Source organism: Triturus cristatus, chromosome 2_1, assembly GCF_964204655.1.
Source record: "Triturus cristatus chromosome 2_1, aTriCri1.1, whole genome shotgun sequence".
NCBI classification, from domain to species: Eukaryota; Metazoa; Chordata; class Amphibia; order Caudata; family Salamandridae; genus Triturus; species Triturus cristatus.
In genome coordinates, this window is record NC_140581.1 from 55,873,649 (window position 1) to 55,885,099 (window position 11,451).

At 49.3% G+C, this 11,451-nt stretch overlaps 1 protein-coding gene across 2 annotated transcripts in view; it reads left to right on the forward strand.

The window, feature by feature from the left end:
* Nucleotides 1-11,451, forward strand: part of LOC146863719 (uncharacterized) — a 320,036-nt gene that overhangs the window by 91,509 nt on the left and 217,076 nt on the right. For both annotated transcript variants that reach the window (XM_085627867.1, XM_085627868.1), the window contains one exon: nucleotides 1,045-1,190. In XM_085627867.1, the coding sequence (XP_085483993.1) occupies nucleotides 1,045-1,190 (146 nt within the window). The remainder of the gene's footprint in view (nucleotides 1-1,044; nucleotides 1,191-11,451) is intronic.

Below are 11,451 nucleotides of genomic sequence, written 5' to 3' on the forward strand. Positions count from 1 at the left end.
AGACACATGCATACATTCTGCACTCTGAATCCTGGTCCTGAAGGAGATCCCATTAGTACCGAGTTTGAAATGTATCAACACCCCTTTCAAGCAGACAGGAGCACAAGACGTATTATTTTAAGGCCCACACACTTCAGAAGCTAGCCAAGGTCACACTATTTGAAAATCTGGATGTACCCTAGCGTGTATTTCACACATATCCGTTCCCAATAACATAAAATATAGACTGCTAGTTGAAAAAAGTTCAATATATTTTCAAAGTAATTACTGATTATAACAATAGGAATATTATTGTAACTGTGATCACTGGTGATGGTCTTTTGTCATGCACTCAGGTGATGGTGTCTTTCCTTTTCTTCCTTTAATTATATGAAAGAATATGATCCAGTGAAGTTCAAAGGTTTGATGATAAACACGTTTTCCAAATGTCATACATGGTGAACAGAGCTCTCCAAATCCAAATGAATAAAATATAAATTCACTCAACAAAACTATATATTTGTCATGATCCTTGAATACAAACTGATCATTTGTACCCAGAACGAGTTATTTAATTGAGTGAGGCATGCTTTCCTGTTGTAAATGCAATTGCAATTGTATTTATAAAGCACTTATTACCCCTGACAAGGCCTTGAAACACTTTTTGATGAGTAGCACAATACTCTGGAACCCAAAGAATTAGTGGTGTAGTATTGGTGACATTTTGGGCCCAGCCTTCCTTTCTATATAATGACCTGTCCCCTGCTTGCATCAACTTTTGACTTTCAGTGTAAGCTGTGTTGTTCTCTGTCTTACAGTTTTTCTTTCACTCCATCCAGGTTTGTTATAGGAATCTACCTGCTTTGTCTTTTTATTAAAGGCTTTGACATTGTGACATTTTTTGCGATGAAGTTCTATCAATGTTGTTTACATAACTGCCCATTTTAGGCTTAGGCATTGTGTTGTTGGTGTTATTATGTACAGACAAGTCCTATGGCTAATAGAATTCAATGCACTTGATGAAATATGAAATTTAGAAAAACATTCTTTGCCATTTTCTTTCAGAATTCTGTGAAAAAGGCTGGACATTATTAGCTGGAATATGTTTATATTTCTCTCAGAACAAGATGATGCTATTTGCAAGTCAAAAACAGTGCGAGTCAAAACAAGCATGGTTGATTGGCTCTAGAATCCAAGATCCAGCAGTGAAGGTATAACTTATGAGTTTTTGTTGGAAAATAAATATAATTCTTTAAGGGCCCCTATCTTATAGTCAAATATACATAAGTGTAGATGTTATGTAATAGTATGTCATGTATATAGCATAACAGTTACCCAATAAGGGGGCCTTAGTGGTTAAGGTATCAGAGGAAAAGCAGCTATCAGTACTCAATAATGAATTAATAATTGAGCTGGTTTGTAACCACAAACAGCTGCCCTAAAGGGCCTCTTGAAACTAGTAACCAGCAAGATGACTCACAACTAGGGGTGGGCAGAAAACTACGCTCCGCCAGCGTAGCAGATAAAGCCAGCCATTCCTGCTCACGGGCCCAGTCCCTGCTTCTGAAAGCAGCCAGGCCCCAGTGGACCCCTGTCTCCAGTGCCCGGACCCTCAGCTGGCTTGCAGGACAGGGGGATCATGCACCCCGGGGCCCGCTGGATGGAGCACGGGCCCCGGGCCCGGTCCCAGCTTCTGAACCCTAGCCAGGCTGGGGAGAGCTTCCCCGGGCCCCATGGACACCCGTCCCCAGTGCCTGGACCCTCGGCAGGCTTGCAGGATTGGGGGCTCCCACATCCTGGGACGGAGCACGAGCCCCGGGCCCAGTCCCAGCTTTCGAACCCTAGCCAGGCAGAGGAGAGCCTCCCCGGGCCCTAGTGGACCCCCGTCCCCAGTGCCCGGACCCTAGGCTGGCTTGCAGGATGGGGGGCTCCCGCACCCTGGAACACTAGGATGGAGCACAAGCCCCGGGCATCGTCCCAGCTTCTGAACCCTAGCCAGGCCAGGGAGAGCCTCCCCGAGCCCCGGTGGACAACCCTCCCCAGGGCCCAGACCCTCGGCTGGCTTGCAGGACGGGGGGCTCCCGTACCCTGGGACCCTGGGACAGAGCACAAGCCCCGGGCCCAGCTTCTAAACTCTAGCCAGGCCAGGGAGAGCCTCCCCGGCCCTGGTGGACCCCCGGTCTCCAGCGCCCGGACCCTCAGCTGGAACCAAGGAGTTTTAAGCCCAGGCCACGTCCTCTCTTTGACGGCCTGCCCGGGGAGCCCATTTTTCTCGACTATTAAGCCCCCGCGTGGTGGGGACTTACAGAAGCTTGGGGAAGGACAAAAGTTGGAGCTAGCCCGACCACCAGCATGCAGGGCCATCTGGTCACCCAGCCCGCAGGGCCATCTGGTCACCCAGCCCGCAGGCACATCTGGTCACCCGGCCCGCAGGGCCATCTGATTGCCCTGCCCGCAGGGCCATCTGGTCATGCAGCCCGGCAACCAGATGACCCAGGACAATCCGGCGCCCGGATGGCCTGGCAGGGTGCCGTACCCAGTTGCCCTTGCAGTGCAGCGAGGGGGGCTCCTTCCCCCAGGGCTGCCGCTGCTTGCCTCTCTGCTCGTCTTGCCTGGTAGCAGCCGGAAGGGAAGGCCTGGCTGGCCCAGGCCATCTGGTCACCCTGCCGACCCACAAGGGATGGTGGTCCCCATCCCCGCACTCTGGTGGGACAGGGACGGGAGGGGCAGGCCCCCGTGCGGGATTGCACGTGGTGGAGGCAGCCTCCTGCAAGCCTGCATTACCCCCTCCGCATCCCTCCCGCCAGCCCGGCAGCAGAGGGACCCACCCCTGGGTGTGGTGGAGGAGGGCATCCGTGGGCATCCACACTCGGAGAGACAAAAAGCTTGGCTCAGAGGATGACTTTCAATAGATCGCAGCGAGGTAGCTGCTCTGCTACTTACGAAACCCTGATCCAGAATCAGGTTGTCTACAAATGATTTAGCACCGGGTGCCCCACGAACATGCGGTGTACTAAGGGCGATGGAGGCGGCCCTCTCCCGTCCGTGCTCCGGTCCCCAAGCGAGCGGCTCTACGCACCGCTCCCCTGAGAGAGGCCGGCTATCCCAGGTCAACCGAGGCTCCACGGCCCTGCGGTATCGCTACGGTTTAGGGGGGATTCTGACTTAGAGGCGTTTAGTCATAATCCCACAGATTGTAGCTTCGCCCTATTGGCTCCTCAGCCAAGCACATACACCAAATGTCTGAACCTGCGGTTCCTCTCGTACTGAGCAGGATTACTATTGCAACAACACATCATCAGTAGCTAACCTGTCTCACGACGGTTTAAACCCAGCTCACGTTCCCTATTAGTGGGTGAACAAACCAACGCTTGGTGAATTCTGCTTCACAATGATAAGAAGAGTCGACATCAAAAAACGGCGTCACTATGAACGCTTGGCCGCCCCAAGCCAGTTTTCCCTGTGGTAACTTTTCTGACACTTCCTGCTTTTAACCCAAAAAGTAAGAAGGATCTTGAGGCCCCGCTTTCACGGTCTGTATTCATACTGAAAATCGAGATCAAGCGAGCTTTTGCCCTTCTGCTCCGTGGGAGTTTTCTGTCCTCCCTGAGCTTGCCTTAGGACACCTGTGATGAATACAAGCCCCAGCTAGGCCCGCAAGAGACAAGGGTTCGCTCTTCTGTAACAAAATCTATAAGGAAGTTGGCACGGAAACTGCAAAGTACAAAAACAACGTTTATTAACCCTTAAGGGTGGTCCTACAATCCACACAACACTCTTCAGTATTGCAAGGAGTAGCACACAGAACTTGCGTACATTGTCCCCTTTTATACACAACAGAGGGGCTCATGAGTGGGTGGATACCACATGAAGTCGAAGAACATTACCATTTAGGGTCATTCTTGATACCAAATCAATACATGGGCGGAGCTAACACACTCCTTGGGCCCGCGAAAACACATGGTCAAGCAAAGCTAATTATAACAGATGTGGTCAAGTCTGGGCATGCGCCAGATGGACAAGAGAGAGCTATTTATAACTGTTGCTAGGCAGATTACAAGAGCAACTAACACAGAGGTCGGACTCTCCTCGTGGTGAGCACGTGGCAGCATGTCAATACAAAATGGAGTCCGGACTTCGGCCAACATAATGAGGAAAACACGGAAAAGGGAAACACTAATGTTTTCAGTGAATGCTTAATCACATTCTGCCTTAATTTACAACAGACGACCCTTTCAGCATTTACTGAAGACATCCGGTTTCCAAGAATAATCATCGTATATGTCAATTATCATCATTCCTTTAACCTCTTTAGCTAGACCCTTCTGGCGGGCAACATCGGCAATAGCTTTCTTATCCGGAATGCAAAATGAAATGCATACGGAACAGCACAATGGTCCACATTGAATACACATACAGAGAAAGAACAGAATTGCTATAATAATGCAGAGACCAGTTAAGACCTTCCATCCCCAGGCAGTAACCAACGCCCAAAACCATCCAGAAAAGGACCAAGTGCCGTTTTCCGTGTGGATTTCAGCTGCTATTTTATGCAGCTTATTAATGGCGTTATAAACGGATGGCGTATGATCAGGGATGAACACACAGCAGCTACTTCCAATAATTTTACAGGCTCCTCCTCGATCAGCTAGCATCACATCCAATACCATACGATTCTGTAATGCAACAATCCTGGTAATCTGTAATTCCTCCGTAAGATTCCCAAGAGCAGCAGCAGTCTGATTAGTCACAGCTTCTACCACTCTTGTTAATCTTCGGATCTTCCTACTATTCAGAGCGGCTCCAACAAAGAAAAACAGTCCTAAATTAAAATCAATATACTGTTGCAAACTGGTATCTGTTTGATCCACTTCATCAATAGATAGAGTACGTTTATATCTATTTACAGTCACATTATTCAGCAATTTCAAATCCTTATGATATGACGCAGGTGCTAAGAATACAGGAGGTAATAGGAATGATACATAGCATACCCCAGACCACCCAGCCGGCAAACGGTAATAACCTTTATTTCCACATACAAAATAGGTATTATGGGATGCTAGGAAGGTGCTGTTATTTAACCCATCAATGTTTAACACAGTTATACAATCACTGACACCGACAGGGATAAAACCCACACTCTGGACGCACAGGTCCGCTTGGGCTTGTGCTACTTGGATTACAAATTTATCCTTCCCCACAGTGTCTCTGGTGTTCGTGAAGATATAGGGGATGGATTCATTGTCCGGTCGGTACTCTTCCCATTCCCAAATTGTCCCATTCGCTTGTGGATATCCATTCTTGTCCTGATGGCATTCTTTATTAAGTCTGAAAAGCAATCGTCCCACTGTCGGTTTTCGAGTGGCAAACAACAGAGTGTACCATGCTCTACAAGAGCCATTGTGAGAGAAAGGAAGGGGTATGAATGGCGTACCTCCTTTCTTCTGATGGGCTGGCATCATCCCACATATCCAACAGTTCGTAGCATTTGTAGCAACGTGGGTGTGATGCAGCATCTGAATGAAAGTGTTATTCAAATAGGATTGTCGATGCTTCAACTCTTGGTATGGCAATGTGTAAAAGTAGTGCTCCGCAGGCACTGGAGTCGTCAACACAAGTGTCTCTCGGGCAGGAGTTGCCTCCTCCACAAACCATGTGGTTATACCAATGATAGCTACTGTTAGCATGAACCCCAGTGCACAAAGAATTTTCTTCTTGTCCATGTCAAAGGAAACAATACCCTGGTATCTTCCTGAAACTAAAAAGTCTGTCAGAACTCTTCCCCTTGGGCAGCGGTTGATTTCTTCACCAGCGGGCCAAGACGGGTGTCGCTACACTAATGCAGGGCTGATCCCCCCCCCTTGCCTCATTGGCTCTCCGTTTCACTAACCCAAGGGCCGTTCTGACAGTATGTCCCGGTACTGGAAACCTCACTTCCTTGGTCGCAGATGATATCGCCTTCCTCCAGAAGTCGTGTGGTCCGAAAAGAGCTCCTCAGTGTCGTTTGGCTCTGCAGCACGGCCTGTCTCTGCTGCTAGGATGTCTCGTTGATCGGTCAGCACGGCAGACTCCACCAATCCGGGCGGTACCTTTCGACAGTGCAAGGAATGGATCCAATTCTTCCTGTTCGAGACTCGCACAGCCGTCCTCGTTGCAAGAAGGACTTGCTCAGGTCCGACCCATCTCGGCTCCAAACTGTTCGATCTGTCGAAAACCTTTATCATCACATGATCTCCAGGCCGGAGACCATGTCCTTCGCCAGTAGACCGATCAGGGAGCGCCTCTCGGACCTGTTGATGAATAGAAACCAAGTTATCCGTTAACTGTGCCAGGTAATCACTCATCATCACACAAGGTACATCATACACAGCCTTAGGCCTTGGTGGACCCCAAATGTTCATTGGGCGTCCAAATACAATCTCATAGGGTGTAAGGCCGGTTCGGGAGTGTGGCACCGACCTAATTGACAATAACGCCAGTGGCAAAGCGTCTGGCCAAGTCAAAGACGTTGAAGCTTGAATTTTGGCGATCTTAAGCTTCAGTGTACCATTATATTTCTCGACTAGTCCTGCAGACTGAGGGTGGAACACGGCGTGGAACTTCTGGGTGATGCCTAGGCCCTTCAAGACATACTTTATAACATCTGCTACAAAGTGAGGGCCATTATCACTCCACAGAAGTCTACAGACGCCGTATCGGGGGAAAAACTCTTTCAGCAATAGCTTCGCTGTAGTCATTGCAGTATTGTCTTTCGCAGGGTACGCCTCGACCCATTTACTAAAGGCGCAAACCACTACTAGAACATACTTCAAATTGTTACAGCGCTCAAGCTGGATGTAATCCATCTGCAGAACCTCAAAGGGTGCAGTGGGTGTCGCAAATCCTCCTGCTGGAGTTCGCGTGCCTTTCCCTGGGTTATACTTCAGACAGATCATACAGGTCTGCACCACCCTCTTTGCCGAGCTAGCAATCTCTGGATGCTCCCAGACTTGGGTAAGCAATTTCACAATTGCGGAAGCTCCAACATGTGCTAGCCCATGTGCCATCTGGACCATAGGTTGTACAAAAGCCGTGGGTAATTTCCATCTATCCATCTGCTTATTTCTCCAGCAACCCTCGCCATCCAGTTCTCCTTTGCTAGCCCATTGTTCCCGCTCTTTGTCAGATGCGGTCTTTTGTATTTCTCGCACTTCCTCCTTCGCATCATGCCATCTCTCCACCTGTGACTTCACTACATACATGGCAGTAGTACCGGGCTGCATCGCAGTCTCCCGTGCTACTCGATCCGCTAACGCATTCCCTTCTCCAACCTTATCAACTACTTTCCTATGGGCACTACACTTAACAATGGCAATTTTCTTTGGGTATGTCAATGCAGTTAAAAGATTGTGGACTAACTCCCCATGCATTATCTGCACCCCATGTGACGTTAGAAACCCTCTCTCCTTCCAGAGTAGGCCGAAATCGTGCGCTACTCCGAAGGCATAGCGGCTGTCTGTGTAAACATTCACACACAATCCTGTACTAAGCTCACACGCTCGTGTTAACGCTATCAGTTCCGCTGCTTGGGCTGATTTCTGTGGTATGCGTGCTGTCTCCACTATCGTCTGTAACGTGGTAATTGCATATGCTGCTGAAGTCGTACCATCTGGTAGCTTCAGGCATGATCCATCTACCCACAACTCTCCATCTACATCTGAAAAGGGCGTATCCTGGAGATCAATACGACCCTTTGTTTGTTCCTCAGTCACAAGAATACAATCATGCGCTTTCTGTGCCTCAGGCTGTGTCTCGGGGTATGGCAACAATGTGGCCGGGTTTAATGTCACGCACCTTTTTAACGTAATGTGAGGAGCTAAAAGCGTCAACTCATATCCCGTTAAACGGGCACTGGTCAAATGCTGCGTCTTTGTTTGATTAAGCAGGGCATCAACAGCGTGGGGAACTAACACCAACAGTTTATGGGACAATACAATTCCTTCACTCTGCCGTATTGACACAGCTGTCGCCGCAACCGAGCGAAAACACCCCGGCAATGCTCGGGCGACAGGATCAAGTACAGCCGAAAAGTATGCACAAGGGCGCTGCTTATCACCATGCATCTGTACTAAAACTGATAATGCACATCCATCTTTCTCATGCACATACAACGAAAAGGGTTTTGCATAATCAGGGGTCCCTAACACTGGTGCTGAACAAAGGGCCTGTCGCAATTGCTGAAAAGCAGCATCACACTCATCTGACCAAGGGATTGGGATAGGCGTATCTTTCGTCAAGAGGGCTAGTAATGGCTTAGCCATGTGTGAAAACCCCAGTATCCACTGTCTACAAAAAGAAACGAGGCCCAAAAATGCACGCACATCCTTCTGCGTGGATGGCCTCGGTGTGTCCAAGATTACTTGGATACGATCTGGTGTGAGTGCACGCCCCTCCTTAGACAAAAGGTGACCCAAATAAGTCACCTTTGGTCTACAGAATTGCAATTTCTTCCTAGAGACCTTGTGATTGTGGGAGGCTAAAAAGGAAAGTAGGGATAGCGTGCTTTTCTCGCACAACTCCAGGGTGTCAGCCGCCAACAAGATGTCATCGACATATTGAATGAGGGCGACCCCCTCGAGTAAAACAAAGGAATCCAACTGTCGCTTCAAAGCCTGACTATAGATACTAGGGCTTTCTGTGTAGCCCTGGGGAATTCTACAAAAACGATAAGATCTGTTGTTTAGTAAGAACCCAAAAAGAAATCGGCTATCAGGGTGAATGGGAATAGAAAAGAAGGCATTTTTCAAATCAATCACTGAGAACACGGTCGCCGTAGGCGGGACCAAGGTAAGCAACGTCGTGATATCGGAAACCACCGGGTACTGAGGTATCACGATCTTGTTTACCTCCCTCAAATCAATTATGAACCGATAGACCTTTGCATCCGTGTCCTTTTTCAGAATAGGGAGAATCGGACTGTTACAGATATTATAGGGAACTTCTTCCACTACTCCTACTGCGATCAAATCCTGCACAATCTGTATGAGAGCTTCCTCGCCCTCCTGGGAAATACGATACTGTGGGAGGCGTGGTAGCACCGCCCCCTCCTGGACACTAATATGGACCGGAGGAATCACCATTTGTCCGACATCTGTGTCCGAAGTCGCCCATAAAGCTTGGGGGAGGGTAGCCAACAACGCATCCTCTGAGATCGTACACATCCGCCCAGATCGGGGGTAGTTGTCATTTAAAATCACCCTCACACCCTCAGGGGAACAACGAATTGTAGCCCTAAAGTACTTTAACATATCAAGGCCCATAATGTTATCCGGTGTGTACGGAGCAAGCAGAAACGGACAAGGCGCAGAAAAACAATCAACTTTAAACGCAAGGGGCTGTGAAAGAGGGCTTCGGGAGAGTGTACCGTCAAACCCTACCGATGTAACTATTGAGCCGGATGGGGGAGCCCCCGGAACCAAGTACCTAGACAATGCACTACGTGTCGCTCCTGTATCCACTAGGAACTGATCAGTAGAACCTAAAACCTCAGCCGATACATAAGGACCCGTCTGATCGACCGGCACCTCAACTGATTCGGACCCCCATCCTACGCATTCCTATGCATGCTGAGAATCATGATATCCCGAGTGATCGATGTCCGATACATGATACTGATGCTGGCGATCGAAAACGTTTGAGCTATCTCGGTGCTGCCCAGCAGTGTCGAAACGGACATTATCGTTAGAATTCCCTCTAAAGTTCGAGAAGCCCCCTCTACCTCTCTGGCCACCCGGAGTGTGCCCCTGCCGCGAAGCACGCAATGCTGGGCACTCCCTGGCCCAATGGCCCAACTGCTTACAGTACGCACATTGGTTCTTATTCAAATCAGATCGGCCCGAAGGGGGACCATAAGATCCGCCCCTTCCCCTATTATTATTACCCCGGCGGGGCGGGCCATATACTTGTGCTAACATCACTTTGGTTTTGAGATCTTTCGATTTCTTCTCCTCCTGGCCCTTCGCCTCGTGCTCCTGACGCTCATAATACTGAGCGATGGTCAGAAGGGCCGTCGGTGTCGTGGAGGACCAAGAACTCTCACTCGCTTTTAACCGGGCCGCAACTGCCGGCAGCAGATTGGCCACATATTTGTCCGCGAAAAGGTGGCGGCCTGTGTCGTCGGTAAGCGACTGGCCACTAAAGTCATGGAACGTTTCTTCGAAGCGCGTGAAGAAATCTGCAACTGACTCATCAACTTTCTGCTTACATGCCGCTAACATATTCCAGTCAATCTTTTTAGGGGGGATTATTGTTTTCAATTTAGCCACAATAGCAGCAGGGAGATCTAGAATATTCTGGGGTGGTTTCTGTGCGGGCTTCCGTTCCCTATCCTCATCCTCAAGCTCAGACCACCGGGCCTTAAAAGCAACTGCATCATCCACCTTTCGGACAGACCGCCACGTGTCCGGTGGTAGAATAAGGCCAAAGAACAGATCTATATCCGCTAAGGTCATAATGCAAGAATTCAAGGCCCCCTCGACTTCTTCATAGAAGGCCGCTGGATTCTTGCGGGGGTCAGGCAGTGCATTCTTTAACGCCATAACATCGGCCCTATGCCAAGGAGTATAAACCCAATTATACACAAAATATCCCCTAGCATCGGCGGAGTTAATGTCCGAGCTAGTCCCTGCTCCTTTCGGAGGGACATACAAAGGTGCCGCCTCTCGCATCGGTTTAGCATGCACTACATTATCCTTATCTGACTGGGAGGTGGATGGGTGGCCCCCTGCCGCAACTGAATCCGACCGCTTCTCCTCCTCCGCTCGTTGGCGTGCTTTCTCTCGAAGGGCCAGCACCTCGTCCCGCAAGGCGAACAGCCGCCGAGCCGCCTCAGGAGCCTTAGAGGGAGAAAAAGCACCGTTACGTATTGCTCTGGCATCCGAAGACACTTCGTCAGGCTCAAAAACATGAGAATATTTTCGGAAAGCATTAATCACTTCATCCGCGAAATGACCCAGAAAGTACACTTTATCTCTCTCCTGCCATGGCCCCCAAATTTGAAATAATTCCTCCATGGATACCTTGCCTTTAAGTGCACGGAAGGAAATTTGCCGAAGCTCAGCCATTTGCTCGGCCGGCAACATGGACCGTGTGTCTACCTTACCCGAAGCCGGGTCAGAATCTTGCGGCCGCGGAGCGGATGCGCCAACATAAGGGGGCGGAGAGCGATCTAGCAAATAAAAATCATCATCAGGATTATTAAGGACAGGATAAAGCGGCTGGCGAACAACATATTGACCCGAAACTTGTAGCCTACGCTCTTTCTCTTGTCTGTCCGTTTGCTCTTTGTCCTCCCGATGCTTCGCTTCCTGCGCTCGCATATGATCATTCTTTCGTTGCTCCTTATCAAACAGCGCTTTCTCACGTTTCTCTCGCTCACGCACTTCCTTCACCCATAATCGCACACACTCAAACATATCCTGACGAGCACGT